Raw genomic sequence first — 20,213 nt, forward strand, 5'->3', positions numbered from 1 at the left:
AGATCGTTTCTTTCTAGCTACTCCCCTGATAGGGTTAGCCATGCGTGCATGGCTTATGTTAATTTTACTTTCACTATCATCTCAGTATGAACTAACTAACCCCCCTTAGCCATGCATGCATGGCTAACCCCATTTAGTTGGGTTAGTTTTCATCATACATTTCTAATCAATTTTCCAGAATTCAAAATTATTCCAGATAGAAAATGAATTTGAGGCATATATCATAATAAATTTCTTTCGATATTTCATTAACTTTTTTCATACATTATGCCATGCATATTTCTTTCTAACAACCAACAGAACTAGTTAATTCATTGTTTAGAGCTTCTCTGTACGAATATAAAAATATTATGAAGAATTAAGTAATTTCAAAAGGGAATGGAATGCCCATCAATAGATAAAGGCGTTTTGAAATAAATTAATCGAATATGAAGTCACATGCACAAAGGAGTTTGTCTGACGTGAAAATAAATTGTCCAGTATATTACGGATATATATACATGGACAAACACAGTATACTCATTCTTCATAATATATTTATGTTTGAAACTTCCTGTTAAGAAGAACAAGAATTTGTCCAAAGTACACGGATGCCCCACTCGCATTATCATTTTCCATGTTCAATGGACCTTGAAATCTAATTTGGCCTTAAAAGTAAAAAAATCAACCAATAGGGAACATGTGTACTAAGTTTCAAGTTGATTGGACTTTAACTTCATCAAAAACTACCTTGACCAAAAACTTTAACCTGAAACTCACACTTTTAATTTCTATGTTCAGTGGACCATGAAAATGGGGTCAAAAGTCTAATTTTGTTTTAAAATAAGAAAGATCATATCATAAGGAACATGTGTACTTAGTGTCAAGATGATTGGACTTCAGCTTCATCAAAAACTACCTTGACCAAAAACTTTAACCTGAAACGAATGGATGCACAGACGAACGGACGGACGAACGAACGCACGAACGGAGGCACAGACCAGAAAACATAATGCCCCTACTACTATCGTAGGCGGGGCATAAAAACAATTTTAAATATATCACGATAAGCATATACTAGTATAAGGAAGCAAAAACAAAGGGTGTAAGAGTCAGAAATGGTGTCGGGTTAACTTTGTTTGAAAGAGTTATCTATGAATTATGTTTGACTGTTTGTTGATTTTTTTCCTTATATCTTTGCAAATGATTAGGGAAACAAGGCTTTATCAAACTTACTGGGATTTTGGCAGAAACATTAAACTAAACACAGCATATAGTACATATAATGTTTATACTGTAAAAAACAGGAAAGGATACATTTGGCACCTTCTGACATGCAGTTATGATTCTACAATTGTAAAAGCTGGATTCATGGCTCTGATTCATTCTATAAAATATAATGATAACTTACTTTCATCATACAAACATGATTTACAAATGAAAATTACTATTCTAAACATTCATACTTTAACAAACATAATGTTCTGGATAACATACATATATAGATAAAAATACAAAATAGTCAGGTATTTACCTGTCTTTAAGATCTCAAGTTTTTTTTTTTAATACCTATAAATATTTCAAACCATTGATATTAATAACAAGATGATCATTTAACTGAAACTATAAAAATTCTTTAAAGAAAAAGAAAATTGTCTGTGAAATTTAAACATCATCTTAATGACACCAGTGTGTCTTCTCCATCAAAGTGGGGGAAAAAAACAAAGGTTGATTCAGCTTTAAATTTAAATAATGTTAAACTCAACAATTCAACCAACTAAATGGGGCACATTAATTGTTTTATCTAAAAATTATCAAACAACCTTTTTTCCTTGAAAATACCTATAATTTAGAACAGCCAAGAAAGGAGGCAAGTCTCATATTGAAAGAAGGGTTTTTAGACTATTTCACAAGCAATTGGCTTCACATGCAACCAACAAAATTCATTAAAAAAAAACCCTATTATTTCCTATAATGATTAACTTTTACAAATTGTGACTTGGATGGAGAGTTGTCTCATTGGCACTCATACCATATCTTCTTATATCTATACATGGTATTGTTGCCAATATGACAACTATCCACCAAAGGTCAAAGGAAAAAGACGTAAATAACTAAAGATTTGACCTTTAACTGAGCAAAACATATACCATAATAGTGAGAATGAAACAAAAATGTAAAACATCATTTTGCAAATACTCTTATTAAAGCAGTGACTTTAGTTGGAAATCTGGACAATGGCTTATGCACCCTTGAAAAAAAGTTTTGTTTTTGCTATGTCTATATAGCTAAGAAGGCATTTTGAGATATGAAATTTATGTCATTTTAACCTATGATGGACCGGAAGGAAAAAAACACATGTTATACAGGATGCAAACACAACCATCATTTTTGACCATACATAAAAAATCTTCAAAAACTTAGAAATATTGAATAGGGTTCACAACTCTAAAGTTGAAATCACAATAATTTAAACTCGCATTTTGAAATTTTTTATATGAAATAAACAGCATTTTTCTCAATATCGCAAAAATTGAAATCACATTTTAATCCAAAATGGTCGACAAAATCGCAATAATAAATGCACGCAATAATTTCTGAATTTACAGTACCAACTTGCACACACTATAAATACATGCTTAATTCTAAATATACAAATTAAATATTATAAATAGATTTTAATAATAGAACAACATCATAAATAATATAGGAATAGAATAGATACACAAAAAAGTTTGTATTCAGAATATAAAATGTAATGCAATGCCAGCACTTCATTTTAAGAAATCAACATGACGGTTTGAGTACACATTTATCGTCCTTTTATCACAAATATAGTCCCTAGTGTGGACAGTAAGTTACTTGCCAATCTTTTTTTATCCCCCTTCCAAATTTATTTCTTTATGTTTTATGGTTCAAATAGCAAGTAGGGGGAAAAATTACACTGAAAAAATTTGATTCAGGAATTTCAAAGTAAAGTAGTGATTTGGTCAAGCTGAAAAAGGTTAAAAATAAGCATTTCGGAAGCTGTCAAAAGATTTCAAGACCGCCTGAACATAAAATTGTCCATATTTTGAGTTAGAGCTGATGAAGTTTTCTATAATTTTGATATAATTTGTCCCAAAAGTAGTACACCACCCTGTAAAAATATTATTGAGAAAGCACAGGTGGGATTTTTTTTATTTCCATTTATTGTCTAAAAGAAATGCACTATGAAATAACTGTGTACTTGGACCTGAAGAGTAGAAATCTTCATATTAAATTTAGTTTAGCCAAAAAAAAAATCACAATAATTTGTGTGAAAAAATTAGCTGTCCATCTGAACAAAATATGAATTTCCTTACATAAAAAGTTATCAAAGGTACCAGGATTATAATATAATACGCCAGATGCACGTTTCGTCTACATAAGACTCATCAGTGACAGTGACGCTCAGATCAAAATAGTTACCAAACAAGTACAAAATTGAAGAGCATAAAGTGACCCTTCATATTAGAAGCTATCTTGATATACAAAATTATGTACTAAGGTGGAGGCAAACTTTTTTTCATTTCTGGAACAAAAGGACAAAAGGTTCCAGCCTAATTTGAGCTTTTTATATCATTAAAATACATATTCCAAAGATACAGGGGAAGGTGTTACAACCAACATAATCTTCCATCAAGGAATTTGACAACACTTTGTGACAGCGTTATTAGTTTCTGTAGTTAATATATGGTTGAAGAGAAGCTAAGGCTTTACAAAAAATAAACTACTGAATAAAATACAACTTATTTTAACTGTCAGGAATTCCAAAAGTCTATATCTGTATATCAAATAAGAGATTTTTAAAAACTTAACTTGCCGAACAGTTTGTAAAATTTGTGTTGATTTCTACCAAAATATTAAGATGGACATGATGGAGTTGCAATGAAAATTCAAAACGGAAAGTCCCTCATCAAATAACAAAATTAAAAGCTCAAACACATACATTTTTCCAAAAAAAAAAAAAAAAATGTATAAAATGTTAGATAACACCTGGTTTTCATTGGATTTGTAACTAGCTAAACCTTTCAATTGTATGACAGTTGCATAAAATCAGAGGCTACACACTTCAACCAATTCTAAGACTAATTTCTATGTTTGGCACAAACCATTTTGGATTTCATACATAGGTCATATATTTTATATGGCCTCGTATTATCTGATCATTTATTTAATTTTTATGGTAACAGTAAACCCTGTTGAATATTCAAACTTGCTTTTTGGAATTTGTTCATTTTAAAACTCAAATATACAGACTGTTACATTTAATAAACAAACAAATAAAGCTAACAGTGCTGTGTAAATACACAATATAAACAGTTGTGTGTAGATCAAACCTTCGAAATAATAACAAAAGCTACTTAAGGTGGCACCCAAGGCCAACACCTTGACTAATATCAATTTGGGTTGTTTAATTTTCATAAAATTTTGACAAAATGTTTACTTTGACCCTTCGACAAAAATATAAAAAATTCAAAAAATTTGAACCAACCACTTTAATTTTATGGTTATATAGCAGTTTGACAAACACTAATTTTGATCATTGAGAAGCCTAATATTTCGTTTACAATTCAACAAAAAGTTGAGCTGATTTTTACAGATTTATCTCCCTGTTGTGTAAGGTACCACCTTAAATAAATATATCATGCCTGTTTCATGTAAAATGTACATATGTCAATTGCTAATAAAATATTAAAACTCATGACTTTTAAAAGTATAGTCTAGATCTTTTGATTTTCATAATTTTGTAAGCTAAAAAAATACATAGGGCATTATGAAATGTATGTGAATGCAACAGATTATAAATGTAATTGTGACATAACAGTACAAAATCTAAAAAGACTGACTGACAAGCTTATTTGTATGTGTAAAACAATGAAAACATAAACATTTGAAGAATCTGTCATTGAAGATATATACGTATTGCCTGTCATTCTATCATTTTTTGAGTTATTAGATTCCTTTTTTTTTTTTAATGGGAATTCCAATTTTCTGTCCAGTGGAACATTTGGAAAAAAGGATTATGGATGAAAGACATGATTCCATTAAATCAGGTAAACACTAGAAATCAGAGAAATTGAATTAAAAGAGGAGCTTCTCAAAGGTGTGTATATATATAATATATAATACAATTTTCTGTGAATGTACATGCCTCTGTGGTTGTATCAGGCTTTTCTCAGCAAAACATTTTATATATGATTATAACTAAAACATCTTCAAAAATTTAAAAGTAGTGCTTATTGAATTTTCGTGGTTTATTTGATAACCCCTGGAGTCACATTTGCTCACCCCCCCAAAAAAACCCCAGTCTTTTGAAATTTGGATTTAGATTTGTTAAATGATGTAGGTCTGTAGGAGTTTGAAATATGAAAGGTGGGTCAAATTTGAAAAAAAAACATGTTTGATCTAGAAATCATGAAAAAGAGGGTCAGAATGTCAGGATTAGGCCTTAATTCGTGTGGCAATAAGGCTTTACAGGAATTGGGACTCTAGAATTAATGACTAATTTTTTTCAGGACACAGTAGAGTAGGCCTTTTTTTCTGGAATTTGGGAATTCAGAGTTTCTTTCCAGGAATTTGGGATGATATACCCTCCTACCAACCCTTACCTAGGAAAATGTGACAACATAAAATATAATGATGAAAAAGGATCTCTATTTTTTAGTACACTCTTAAACATGTTAAATCAACTAAATAAGATCATGAAGATATTACATACATGTATCACACAAACTTGACATTTAACAATAAATTACATTGCAATGAGAATAAAGGGCAGTGACCTCTTCTATATTTTTTGGTTCTGCTATAAAAATAATTAATAAATCATGTAAATGTCATTATGACAAGTAAATCAAGTACATGCGTAAAACATAATTTAAAATTTTGTAAAAACATTTATTTTCAATTATTAGAATAACCATGAGCACTTCTCATGTGGTTTAATAGACTGTCTTTTCGGCTATATTCATTGTTACAAAATTGGCATTGATGTCGGATACCCATATGGTTTATAGCATGACGTTTAAGACTGTCTCGAGTACTTAGCACAGATGAGCATACTGTACATGCTAGCTGCTGACCAATTTCATCTGGGTGAGCAAATCTATGTTCCAAAATTTCATTCCAAGAATTCAAATAAATGCCACAAATACGGCAAACTGGTACAACATTTGCCAGACGACATGCCGATTTTCTTTGACGTCCCGGCGTTTGAGACTGATCCAGGTTAGATATCTCTATAAAGGACTGCATTACCTCTTGTTGCAGCTGTTCTGCTGTCTGATTATTGAATTGAGTAAAGTGATCTGAGCCTGTATTAGATCTAGAATTTTCCAAGTTTTCTGTGAACTTGCCTAGTTGCTCTATGTCAATTATTTCAGGCTCTTCTACTTTAATTTGTAGCATTCCAGAATTTTCCGGTGGATATGGTATGGCAGAGGAAGAATTTTCATTATCAGCAAAGATTATATTTGAGGTAGATGCTCTGCTGATATTAAATGAGCTACTTGATTGTAAGTCTTGCGTGTAACTTGAATCCGACATGGTTTGTTCAGAGTGATACATTAGCACATGTCTTTTTAATTTCTCAACATTGACAAACTTCTCTTCACAACAACCACACGAATAATTCAATATATGATTTACGTTTATCATGTTTGTACCACTTTGTGAACCAGCAAGCTGATTACTTGGTGAACGTCTTTGATTCTGATCAGTCTGAAAGATATGTTCTGGAGTTTGCTGTCTAAATGGAGTAAATTTTCGTCTTCCGTGAGAATTTCCTCCTTTATTATTACTGAACGGTGAGATGTTCGGCTTTGAATCTTGTCTATTTATTGCACTTAGGTTTGGTAAATTGCTATGTTCGGACTTAGGAAGAACAAATTTTGAAGCCGGAGGGTGAAGTTTGGGTTTTTTCATATGTACTACACTTTTTGCTGTACTATGTGTTTTGATATGTGCGGCAAGCAAATCTCTATTACCAAATGTAGTTGGACACTGGGGACATTTAAACGCGTTCCTCTGAAGATGCCAAGTATAGTGGTGTTTCATCACACCCCAATCAAAAGCCTTCATTCCACATACGCAACATTTTATACCGATATTGTGTATCTTACTATGATGAAACATGTCAGCTAATGAAGAAACCGATCTCTTACATATTTTACATTTTTCAATCGTAGCTCTGTTTGATCCCTTCGATAGCGATGATGATCTCATAAATTTAGGACGTTGATTTCCTAAGATTGATGACTGAGGCAATCTTTGCACTTCATTGGTTTTTCCACTGAAATTTTCAGGGCTGAAGGTATTAGCACTAGCTCTATGGACTGATTCCCCATGTTCTTTATTACTACCCATCACTTGCTCAGATGGTAAATTAGCATAAGACACAGGAGTATTGGACAAATCAACGACACTCACATTTGTAGAATTCTTAAATTCTTCATTATCTAAGTCAATATCTTTGCTTGTACAATCGTTATCTGTGCTGTTGGTCTCAAGAACATTAATTACATCTTCACTTATCGGGGAGACTTGGCTTACTTCCATTTCTCTTTGTTCAGATAATTCTGTATTTGATTTATTTATTAAGGTATCAGGTTTAGTATTTTTAAGTTCAACTGAATCCTGCGACTCCGAATCTTCCTCGCTAGAGGATTTATTTTCAGTTATAATAAACATACTGGCACTTTCAGGTTCACTAAGATCAATGGTTTCTTTTGATTCACTGCTTGCTGTCCTCTTCCGTTTCAATGGTATACCACTGTCCATTTCTACATCAAGTGATACATTTGTAGCGGCATCCACAAATGTCTTCAAATCTTTATCCTCCTGGTGTAAAGCACTTTCCATTGGTATATCTGTATTTGTTGATGCATCAATTGATTCATTTGTTGATGCATCAACAGACATCTTTAAATCTTTTTCCGTCTCATGTAAAGCACTTACCATTGGTATATCTGTATTTGTTGATGCATCGATTGATTCATTTGTTGATGCATCAACAGACATCTTTAAATCTTTTTCTTCATGGTGTATACCAGTTTCAACTGGTTTATCAGTGTTTGTTGATGCATCAATCAAAACTTTTGTACATTCTGTACTTTCATTAGAAATGTTTGTGTTTTCCACTAAATGCCTATTTGTTTCTTTGTTTTCTTCTTCGTCTTGATTTTGTGACTGTAACAGCACAGAAATACAAGACACATCTTCAGATGATTGTTTATCTGTTTCATTTTTGTTTGATGCAGATTCAGAGTCATCGTGTTTTTCTTCAGCTGAAGAATTTAAATTGTTTATAAACTTCTTTGTGACAATATTACCAATGGATTTATCTGTTATGTGTGATCTGTGTAAAACAGAGTCATTGAAATGAGGTAGGTTGATTATTGATAAGGAGGCAGGAATCTCAAGTTGTAATTTGTTCTCTGGTGCTTCATCCCTGTTATAGGTCTCAACTGAAAATAAAGATAAAATCTTTAAAGAATGAAGTATGAGACTTCAATAAAACATTGATTCAGAATTGAATTGAAACAATTAATCAAATTTATTTAAGCATGTTAAGTAGTTAACATGGTAAATTGCTACCTAAACATCAGATGATTCTGTAAAGATTACCTTTCATATACATCTATGAAGACAAGTAAATAATTAGAACTGAAAAAAAATTTAACATTTTTAAAGAACATTGAAGTATTATCTTTAATATGTAAAGTTACAAAAATACTGTCCTACTCTACATGTAATTCAAACTATGCTGAACAAAAAAAAAGTTTTTCATGAAACAGATTTCTCACTGAATCAACACAAGAAGTCCAATGAAGACGTTTCAGTGTCTTTAAGTATCATTATGGTTTAATTTCAGTTAAAATTCTGTTTAAAATTGCGAGTACATGATGTACATTTAGTAATAGTTTAATTGTATTTGTTTGTAGTTCTGGGGATTATTTTGGCTGTTCTGGGGTATTCTGTCATGTCTGTGGTGAAAAGATGCTCCTGGTGCATGTGATATCCTGATGTGCATTTACCATGTTTACATGTAGTTGATATCGTGACAATCCATAATGTAATAAATAAACTCATCACAGATACCAGGACTAAATTTTGTATATACGCCAGACGTGCGTTTCATCTAAAAAAGACTCATCAGTGGCGCTCGAATCCAAAAAAGTTAAAAAAGCCAAATAAAGTACGAAGTTAAAAAAGCCAAATAAAGTACGAAGTTGAAGAGCATTGTGGACCAAAATTCCTAAATTTTTTGACAAATCCAGCTAAGGTAATCTATTACATGTTGTATACATATACATGATATATATCAACATGTACAATAAAGATGGGGGAATTGATTTAATTAACTTTGGTCAATCAAGTGTAAACAATGATAAGCATGATGAGAGGACCATACCAGGGGTACTTTCATGATCAATAATGTTGAAAAATCAGGCAAGATCATGAAGATGACATTGTTAACAGTAATTTTTGGACATTTTCTATTAACCTGTTCAAGACTAAAAGAAAATCAACTGATTTTAAGAATTACAGTAAGTTCTTTCCCGAAATAATGACAAATAAATAATGAAGACCTCTCAGACAAATCACTTTTAAAAGGGAATTTGTGTTTTGACAAATTAAGATAAAATTTTAACCAATTTGACACAAACAGTAGCAGAAATTGACCATTTGATGCCTAACAGTAGAGAGTATTCCTACCCTCTGATAATCATGATAATGGTACCCCTGTTATTTATATTTTGACATAAAAAACTGAAGGCAAACTAAAAATCTGCAGGGTAAAGATGCACAGGTTTCAAATTCAATGGGAATCAGGGTGGAAAGTCCCCAAAACTACCAGGATTTTAGACTATCTATATAATTTTCTGTTCTTTTCAGAAGATTTTTGTAAGTTATTATATTGTTTTCAGTTTACCAGCAGAGTAGTTGTTGTCTGAGTGTATAAACAATACTGAAATAGCACCAACAATCCTCTTTCCTGTACCACAGAAGCTATGTTTACTCAGAATTGTGACTTCATCTCTTTCAATGTTGTAATCAGCTTTAGCCATATTTTGGACTTCCATTATTTACTTCTTAATTGAAAAGTTCATTAAAAAGGTGGATTTCCCTTCCTGTATTTACATTTTTGGACGATAAGATAAATATTTTTTGGAAAGTTTCAGAAACAAGCACTTCCGGTTTAAGGCGATTGTAAAATCCGGACACGTTGAAAACAGTCATCATCTGGGTGGATTGCAGTATGAGTTGCACAAAATGATTCGAGTTGCAATACCCAATCACAAAAAAGTAGAAGATGGACAGAACACTTACACGGTCTTTAACTTTCTCTAACAATTTATTTCATTTCACTGCATTTATATTCTAAAATGACAATTAAGCAAACTGAAACTAGCCATATAATTTTTTTTGGGGGATTGGCCCATAATTGAAAAATATGACAGATTATGGGGGGTCTCACTTGGGGGTTCTGATCCTGGATCCCGCTTATTGTTTTGTTAGATTCCCGTATCCCGCTTGCACTATCATGACTATGTATGTAAGCAATCTCATTTTTTTTGTAATTTCCCATGTCCTGCTAGACTTCCTTTCCCGTTTTCAGGGCACAATAATTCGACTTTCATGTGTCACAGATACAAAAAATCAGCAATCCTGTGTCACCCTTAGACCCAACAAGACTCACATCATGCTCTTGTATGACCAGGGACATTAATTATTCTACAATGTTCTATACAAAGTTAGTATAGAAATTCCCTCTCTTCATTAGGGATATTTTACAACACATACACTACATGGAAGAGGGTAGTAATGGGGGTACCTTCATGAAGAATAACAGTAAAAAGTCTTGCAAAATGATGTTTTATGGTAATTCTTCGTGCATGACGATAAAAATTTCACTTTCTTTGACATGGTCATGTTTGAGATCATAAAAAGATCAATTTATCTTGAAGAATCACAATAAGGATATTTGGACAAATCTGAGGGTAAAACTTTAACCAATTTGATGCTAATGATAGCCAATAATTACTGTTTGAAGCCTGAGGGTAACAATCATTACTACCCTTATTGAAGAATGAAACTTAAAGACCAAACATTTGTAGATCATCATCATATTCAACAGTCTGTTACAATTCTAACTTAATCTTTAAAAAAAAAATTGTGCTGGGTGTACTGTCTATCTGTATATTACAACCTATAGAATAGAATAGAATAGAATAGAATATTTGTATTTTCCAAATTACAGGGCCCATAAAGGGCATATAATCAGATACAATCATTACAATTGGTATAATTGGTAACAACAACAATAATAGCGGCATATACATATATATTTGGAATACATTTTATAAGCTTTGGTCATAATCAGAGCCAAAAACCACATACCGGTATATATATTGTGAATAAAAAAATAAAATTACATTATATGCATTTATTCTCAAATTATTTACTTGACTTAGTGTCAGTGTTCATACCTGATCTCCTTAATTCAAAACAAAACACAAATATAACGGCCTAGTTTTTCCATAAGGGTTATTACATTTTCTTGGATCAAGAGCCATAAAAATTTAGAAGATTTATTTAAATTTATAAAAATATAACAATTGTTAGAAATGTCTTGAAAAAAATCTTCCCTTTGAATATCATAAAGAGGGCATTCTATATTTTGTTATAGGTATGATAAACAATGATATATTCAATAGAGTTGCATTTCTAACTGCATTTCAGTCTGACGATCACAATTGGTTAGTGGGGACTGGTTTTAGTTAGACTGTGTTGCTGTCTATCAGACATGTCAGATTGTCTTTTTCTGATCATTCTGGGTTAAACACATGTAAGCACGGTACACTGGTGCATGTGCAAGTGAAATAATAATTAACATATGAAAAAAATCAAACATGTATTAAAGGAAAAATATGTTACAAAAAACTAGATACAATGATTGAACATTACACATTGAACATTACACATTGAACATTTAATCACAACCTCTGGCAACAAGTCCACGGTCAAAAATACATGATAATGATGTTACCTTTGTTATCATATATTGACAACAGAAACATTTGGTGTAAACAATATTTTACTATTACAAACAACAGAGAACCAACATCTGGTAAATCTTCAATACAGTAGTCCCTAAATAGGCTGCCGCTGGTATGCAGGGTTGTTACAATAAAAAAAAAAAAAATGTGAAAGTGGTTATAACTTTCACATTTAATATTTTATTATGAATTAAAAACATCATACATAATATTAATTCAAATAATGGCAAATAGGGGAAAAAAAACCAAAGCAACAACTTTTTCAAGTGATGATATTAATAATCCTTCTCCTTGGTTTATCCTTGGAATATCTGTATTATAATAATGTTATTGTACTTATTTATCACTTTTTATTTGTATAGGTATTCTGTCTTGAAGTTTTGGACTGCAGTTCTGGAAAGATGACACATATTGAAAAGCGTTATTCTGAATTTGAAGCAATTCATAAACAGGTATGGGAATCCACTAGATTGCTTGACTCAAATTTATGGAGAATGTCAAATCAAGAATACTCTACAACCAATAGTAAGGGGAATGGTTTATTCCTTATGATGTTTTAAAGGGGATTTTGAAAAGATTTCTGAAAAAAATGAAAAACACGAAATTATAAAAAAAAACACAACAAAAATCATGTACAGCCTGAAACTCTTCCAGTTTATGCTGATATATGAGACATAGAGAATAATACGTGGCAAAATCTGTATCATATGTCGTATCATCCCGAGACATCCATATCAGGGCCTTTAGGCCCGAGGGATGATATTGGTCGAGGGTGATACGGCATGTGATACGGATTTTGCCATGTATTATACACTTTATCATATATTTCAACAGAAGAGTATTATATTATATGAACTGTTTTCTGATCCATAGCACTGGGTTACCTTCAGTTCTACTTTTGTCTTGTTTCAAAGGTCTTAAAAGAACTGCTCAATTACTTATCCGAAGCACCTGGGTTACCTTACAATTTGCGTGCTGTTGTTTTAAAAATATTTTGATTATTATTGTATTAATTTGTGTGTTTTGTATTTTTCATAGTTGCATTTAGTGTGCCAAAAAATATGAAAACTTGACGTTCGTGACGTCACATACAATATGAAAACTCGACGTTCGTGACATCACATACCAAACAATGACATCATTCAAAAAATTTACCTATTTTGAGGAAAATTTTTCTTAAGCAAAAAAAAAAAAAAAAACAAGTAGGGGTGTGATAAAGGGTATGCGATAAAGGGTAGGGGTGTGATAAAGGGTATGCGATAAAGGGTGCGCATCAAAGTTGTGCGATATGGATTAAACAGCAGGCTATTTATCACATATGCAAAACTACTGTATTTACTACTAAACATATGATAAAGTTTCATATCTTTCTAAACATGCTGACATGAAATTAAATTGTTATGGTAAATATTTTACATGTTTTATCCAAATTGTACTAGACTAGCTAGATAAGGTGTTTGTTTAAACATTAACTTGTATTAGAAAGGAAGAAAATAAAAACAATTTGTGAATTATGAAGTACAAATCTGATGACTTACATGACATAAGAGAGATAAATAAAAACAACACAGGAACTATTTGAAAAAAAATAATTACTGGTTGTGCATACGAGTTTGATAGTGGTCACTGGCATTTATAATAATAATAATATTATTTCAATTCAAGCATTGTTTAATGTTGGCATTGTTCATACACTCATAAAATATGTGTTTTTTCTAATTGTGTAAATTTTATTTTTGTAAGCAACTTGCATGACCCGGGCTGCCCCAATATAATAAATGAAAGATTATGAAGCAACTTTTTTACTAACATACATGCAACCATTGGAAAAATATTGTCTGGAAAATATAACTCTATGATATTGGTAAGGAAGATTTAATTTTTTAGACTGTCAAAGTTTAAAGTTTGTATTGCAATACATACTATACTTGAAAAAATCATAAAATTAATTTATAAAAGCTCACCAACGGCCCAAAATTTTGAAAACGTAATATACATTTTTATTTGATTTCAGGTGAAAAAGATACCAGGAATGAGAATACCAGAGTTTCCTCCTAAAAAAGTCATGAAATGGAATTCTAAGGTGTTGGAACAAAGGAGACTCGGTTTACAAACTTATGTACAGGTATCAACGTTTATATTCACTTTCAATAAAGCCATGACAGTCTAAACCATGCCAATATCAACCTAATTTTAAGTAAAATTCATGTAAATTTCTGTCCTAGACTCAGGTTAAGGTTGAGATTTTCTATGCAATTCACAGCTATAAACAAGACGAACAGGTTAAAGAGAAAATCTTTAAATAAATCATGATTACAGTCTGGAAAATTACATGTCGAAAGTATGTAAGGTCAATGTCAAACTTTCAAAGTTCACATTGCAATCATAAACCAAATATAAACTTTACTTATATTCAATAAAAATGTCACCTGATCATATATATGGTGAATGACAAAAGATTTAAATCATGGGTTGGAAAACTTCAGAACCTATTACTAATGTCAAGAATTTCTACTTCTTTTACATTATACAGTATACCTAGTACACTATTTCTCACCTATGGCTTACCTTATACCACATTCATTGCAAGCAAAATTAAACTATTTATCTCTTTTAATTTAAAGGAACTATTTTTATATATCATTGATTCATTTGGAGACCACACTATATGAGAAGTTTGTCATCCATTTTGATTCTTACATTTATGTGAATAATTTACTCAGCTTAACAAAGTATATATTTGTTGTTATAGGGAGTTTTGCAGGGAGACAGGTTGTCAAAGTCAATGTTGAATTTTTTGGAAATATCATTACCAGATTGTCAAAGTGAAGAGTAAGTAAGAAACACATGAGGGTCTTAGTGGGGTCCTTCATTTTGGATACATGTCAACTCATACCTTCAACAACTTGTATCTTCTGCAACTTGTACTGAACCAACTGGTACCCTATTTTTACCAACTTGTACTTGGTCCAGCTCGTACTCCAACCAACTTCTACCCAAAGTTATGTTTTAACATTATGGTGTTTCATTTATAAGGTTACATTTAAAATTTAATTATTGTTATTTTGTAATTGATTTACTGATAGGATTTTATATACCGGTATATCAACCAAAAAAATCATCAAGTTTAAAAGATCTAGAATATTGGTGCTGATTTTTTTTTTATATGATTGTACTTGTAAATATTTACTATTGTGTAAATTCAATATAGGACACTTTATAAAAATTAATTTATCTTATCTATCTTATTTATCTTAGCTTATATATTTTTCCTAAAGCTTGTGTTTTACAACGTTTTAACTGAGACTACTATTTGTGTTATATTGTTAAAGTAGTCTCAGGTTTAAACCATGCATTTTCTTTTCAGTGAGGATGGTGATTGTTCAAGTATAACTCAACAGACTTTGATGTTCAAAGTGCCACATTTATACCATTTTTTTTTATATGTACTTCTGTATATCTATTTCTTTTTAAACAAATCCATTCTATTTTTGTCGGTTTATTATCCACTAATGATCAATTATTAGTATATTGTGTGCTCATAATTATTTAATATTCCTTCCCATCATCCTTTGTTCAGTTTTACTGTGTACTTAATATTTTATTCTTGTTTTATTTGTAGGTCATTTGAACAGAGCAATGAGAACATTCCTTCCCATCATCCCTTGTTAAGTTTTACAGCTGATTCCTTTCTACAAGAGAATAATAGAAGTAAGTGGTCTTACAAGTTTTTTCTTTGATATGACATGCATATGTCAACTCCACATTTAATTATACATTCAAATCAAAAATTGCTTTGAAATAATTTTCACGCATAAAAAACAAGGATTAGAGGTGGTATGATTTCTGATGAGAGGCCAATCCAAAAAGACCCAAAGACACAGGACCCATACAGCCTTCAAAAATGAGCAATGCTTGTATTGTATAGTTAGCTTTAAAGACCACAGTATGACCAAATTATGTGAAATAATTATAAAGAGAAAACAAACTCCCCTTAATAATGGACCACATTTTATGAATCATTTCAAAAGAGAAAACCAACATGTATGATCTTCATTTAATTATTTAATTTTTGACCACACATTTTGTGAATCTATTCAAATGAGAAAACCAACAGACATTATTCTACAACAATAATTGAAAAACAACATGGCAGACAGCAATCAAAGGCAACCACTGGATTATAAGCTCCTGGTCTGGAAGTGGAAATTATAGTCCATTTATTCTATCTAGTACTTTAAAATGAGTCATGGACGTACAATGGCAAGGTTTTATTTTATTTGATTCATGTTTTGCATTCATTGTAGGTAGTTTACCAGATATAATAGTGCAAGGTGTTCATATGGGTCTATATGCAACTAACAGAGATGATTATTTATTGGGATGATGAGCAAGGGACACAGATATCATTTTACACTTCCGAAACTTGAACGGTGCTGTGATATTGTTATTTATCAAATATCATTCCATTATTGTCTGTTTTAAATCAAAGATCTCATGTAAAGTCTCAGTTTAATAACTTGAAATCAAATTACTTACTGTATTCCATGAGTTTTATAGTTTTGTATTAATTATCTCTTCCAATCTGACAATGATAGTTCTTTGGTTACAAGAGTTATCTCCCATTTGTAATAAAGCTTTAAGAGGCAAGCTACAATTAGTTAATAAGTTTAATATTAATTCATCATATACATAATAATAGGGTGTCATATACTAAATAATGTTGTATATATTTAATTGTAAAAAATGGCAATTTTGCATTGTTTTATCTAAATTCTTGTGCATTGCTAGATCATTTTTGTTAGAGGAAAAGGGTAAACCATATAAATTCAAGAAATTAAAACAAAATTCATTACTCAGTATAGATTTAAGTTTGAAAGTACAGTTTCACCTCCAAGAAAGTTAAGGACATTGAGAATTTGTATTTATTTTATCTGAAGTATAATTTATAAAAATCATATCTTTACATAGAAAATAGATTTTTCTTGATTTCTAATGCAGATTTAAAATGAATCCACCGACTATGTTAAAATTATTTAGATGTATATATTGTTATACAAAATTGGACAAAGAGCCAAAAGTTAAACGATGGTAGCAAATTTGTGATATCAAATGAAAAGATAAATTGGTATAAATGCAAAGAAAATAAACCAATTCATTTTATGCAAATTGAATCAATGTGCCATATTTTTAGCTATATTTACCATATTATGATGTGCAGCTGTTTCATGATATGACATTAGTACTCAAAAAAGATAAGGATTCCAGTAAAAAAGTTGTATCATGAATTTATTACAAAACCTCAAAATTTTGTTTACTCAAAAATTGTATCCTATAAGCTAATTTTAAAAAGTATAAACACCAAGTTTATCATATAAGCTTGATATTCAAAAGAGTACTTCAGACACTCTTAATAGCCACAGTCATATGTTTTTGGAGTGTAAAAGTGCAATTTGTTCACTTTTGATAAGATTTTCTATGTTTAGGTCAAATTATAGTAGGCAATCTGAATGGTCATGTATATGTCAATATGGACTATAACATTGTATTATTGATATACAAAAATCCATTTATTTTTTGTAGATAGAGTCCTTCATTTTTTTATTTTTTAAGAATTTTGTAAAGACACAGAGCAAAAAAGTTTTATTGTCTTACCTAAACAAAGTAATATGTACGATAAAAAGGACGTAATGACAAGAAATTTCTATGTGTCAATAGTTTATAATTATCAAATGGTTAAAAATAATGTGCCAATGGAAGTATACATGTAGCTGTATGCCTCATCACAATTGAGGATTACAATTCTCTTTGCTTCAGAATTCCATGGTTCTTAAACAAGGTGTAACTATTCATATACATTTAAAAGTGCACATTACTAAACATATCTCAGGAACAGTAATAAAATCTGACATGTAAATCATATTGTTCTTAATATTGACATTCGTTTTTTTATGCAATAGCTATGCAATTTCATACTATAATTTGCATTCCTTATAAATTAAGTGTAGTTCTAGTCAATTTTAATTTATTTCTAATATTTAGTGTTAAAAAACATGTTCATATATATTTTGCTTAATGTCATTAATATCTTGTTTTCTTATTTGTTTTTATATGTTTATTTAATAATGGCAATCAAATATCAATCCCACATGAAAAAAATCCGTTGAAAGAATCTGATCATTCAACAAATAAAAAATGTAAAAAAAAAAAGCAGAATTCCTTCTTTGTTTTTATTATGATGATGATAATATACATAGAATAATCCATGTTATATACATTTGATGTTTTGTAAATTATTACTTTAGTTATGCTAAAACAAAATCAGCTTTGTATACTGTTAAAATATTTATTTATTTATCTCTAAAATATGTGAAGATTTAAAGGGAGACAATTTATAGTGTATTTTTTATTTGAAAGGTTGTATCTGTTTTATAACTATTATGCTCTAAGTATCAATAAATGAGTTGCTTTCATTAATGTGAAATTGTAGTATTTTACTGCTACTGACCAATGATAATCTATTTTGTGTTCAAAGCATATCAATATCATTTATTTTTTGCTTTTGTATTTTCTACTTGCTACGAAGAACAAAACTTTTATCACATAAATTCTAAAGATTCTCATATTTGAGGGTTTGGATGGGTTTTACAGAAAAAATGAATTAAAATGGGCCAATGAAATAAAGAATAGAGAGTAATGTGGTGTTAGAATACAAAGAATATAAAATAATTTGCAAAAAAATAAAAAGAATACAGAAAAGACAGCTTATCAATTAAAGAATATAGAAATTATGACCCACGCCATCTAGACCTTCATATTTATACATGTATGCTACTACTCAAATAGAACAACGATTACGAGGGCCAGCAGGATAATGTGTGGACTAATATTAAATCATCTTTTGATTTCAATAGTAGTCCTTATCAGCCCTGACATGTCCTGAATAGGAATTGTATTTTGTTTTCTTTGTAAAATGTATTAAAGGAACTATGTTTAAATGAAACAATGTGTTGTTAACAACCATTTATATATGAAACTGTATTCAATCAACATATATTCCATATCTGTAAAGTATTGGTAAATTTTTTTGCCCCATTTATGGTCATTTTGTTTTCTGGTCTGTGCGTCCGTTCGTTTGTCCCACTTCAGGTTAAAGTTTTTGGTCAAGGTAGTTTTTGATGAAGTTGAAGTCTAATCAACTGGAAACTAAGTACACATTTTCCCTATGATATGCTCTTTCTAATTTTAATGCCAAATTAGAGATTTTCCCCCATTTTCACGGTCCCCTGAACATAGAAAATGATAGTGTGGATGGGGCATTCGTGTACTGGGGACACATTCTTGTTTTTTTAATTGATGCAAATGTAATTTCAAATTGCTAGGATTCTCAAGAAAATGCAAGAACCATGTTATGAGTGAGTTGTTCATGAAGACGAAAACCTTAAAATTATGCATTTTCAACATATCAAAACCGTTTGGAACACAACCTCTATTTATGAATTGTCTCTTATATCATGTCCAAATTTACTGTGATAGTTTTTTTTCAATTTTTCCAAATTTAAATTAAAACAAGAATAGAAATATCAAATTGAAAGTCTGAATTTCATTGAACAATTAGGTCAAACAAGGCCTTCACTGTATTTTTGTTAGAAATAAAAAAATGTCCATCAAAATATAAATATAGCACATACCGGTACTAATACTAGTATAAGCATTAGTATGATTTTGTTAGTGTTATGTCTTAAAAAATACACTTTATACATAATTCTTCTGATATGTTTTAAAATTTCTTACATAGATACAGAACATTGTATGTTTTATGTCTATTCTAGAACAATTTGTATAAACTATGAAAATATAGGTAATTGTTGTGCCTTAAGGTGTCACATGCAATCAAAAGGACCAATGTTGTTTTAATCTATGCTTGCTACAACAACCTGTGTTTTACGATTTACGAATAGGATGCAAAATATTTATACTTTCATACATAATTATTGCTTACATGTGCAACCTGTAATTTACTCAAACCATCAAATGAGTTATTGTTAATGTCTCGAATATCTGTTGTCAATTATTTTTTTATGCAATAAATCTTTCTACTTTGTCTTTTAATTTAAGTTTGCCTCAACAAATAATTCATAATATTCT

The 20,213-nt window shown here is 30.4% G+C and overlaps 2 protein-coding genes across 2 annotated transcripts; one reads left to right on the plus strand and one right to left on the minus strand.

Annotated features, from left to right (window-relative positions):
- Window positions 1-1,253: 1,253 nt before the first annotated feature.
- On the minus strand, window positions 1,254-10,224 carry LOC139520182 (zinc finger protein 354B-like). The gene is made up of 2 exons (XM_071312656.1): window positions 9,938-10,224; window positions 1,254-8,468 (listed from the first exon to the last, which is right to left on the minus strand). Exons 1-2 carry the CDS (start codon window positions 10,086-10,088, stop codon window positions 5,908-5,910), a joined length of 2,712 nt encoding a protein of 903 aa, XP_071168757.1. The 5' UTR covers window positions 10,089-10,224; the 3' UTR covers window positions 1,254-5,907.
- LOC139520184 (sorting nexin-24-like) lies at window positions 10,218-20,169 on the plus strand. The gene is made up of 6 exons (XM_071312657.1): window positions 10,218-10,338; window positions 12,428-12,517; window positions 14,080-14,190; window positions 14,818-14,897; window positions 15,688-15,776; window positions 16,373-20,169. The coding sequence occupies exons 1-6, from the start codon at window positions 10,279-10,281 to the stop codon at window positions 16,450-16,452; spliced, it is 510 nt and encodes a 169-aa protein (XP_071168758.1). The 5' UTR covers window positions 10,218-10,278; the 3' UTR covers window positions 16,453-20,169.
- The last annotated feature ends 44 nt before the right edge of the window (window positions 20,170-20,213 follow it).

Source organism: Mytilus edulis, chromosome 4 (assembly GCF_963676685.1).
Source record: "Mytilus edulis chromosome 4, xbMytEdul2.2, whole genome shotgun sequence".
Taxonomy (NCBI): Eukaryota; Metazoa; Mollusca; class Bivalvia; order Mytilida; family Mytilidae; genus Mytilus; species Mytilus edulis.

What these genes read in the sequence shown, in the direction of transcription:
- LOC139520182 (XM_071312656.1), bottom strand. Translation starts at nt 10,088, where the DNA reads ATGGAAGTCCAAAATATGGCTAAAGCTGATTACAACATTGAAAGAGAT. An exon ending in AGACAACAACTACTCTGCTG is followed by an intron (nt 8,469 to 9,937) that starts GTAAACTGAAAA and finishes CTTTATTTTCAG; the next exon opens with TTGAGACCTATAACAGGGAT.
- LOC139520184 (XM_071312657.1), top strand. Translation starts at nt 10,279, where the DNA reads ATGATTCGAGTTGCAATACCCAATCACAAAAAAGTAGAAGATGGACAG. An exon ending in GTTTACAAACTTATGTACAG is followed by an intron (nt 14,191 to 14,817) that starts GTATCAACGTTT and finishes TTGTTGTTATAG; the next exon opens with GGAGTTTTGCAGGGAGACAG. An exon ending in TCTACAAGAGAATAATAGAA is followed by an intron (nt 15,777 to 16,372) that starts GTAAGTGGTCTT and finishes CATTCATTGTAG; the next exon opens with GTAGTTTACCAGATATAATA.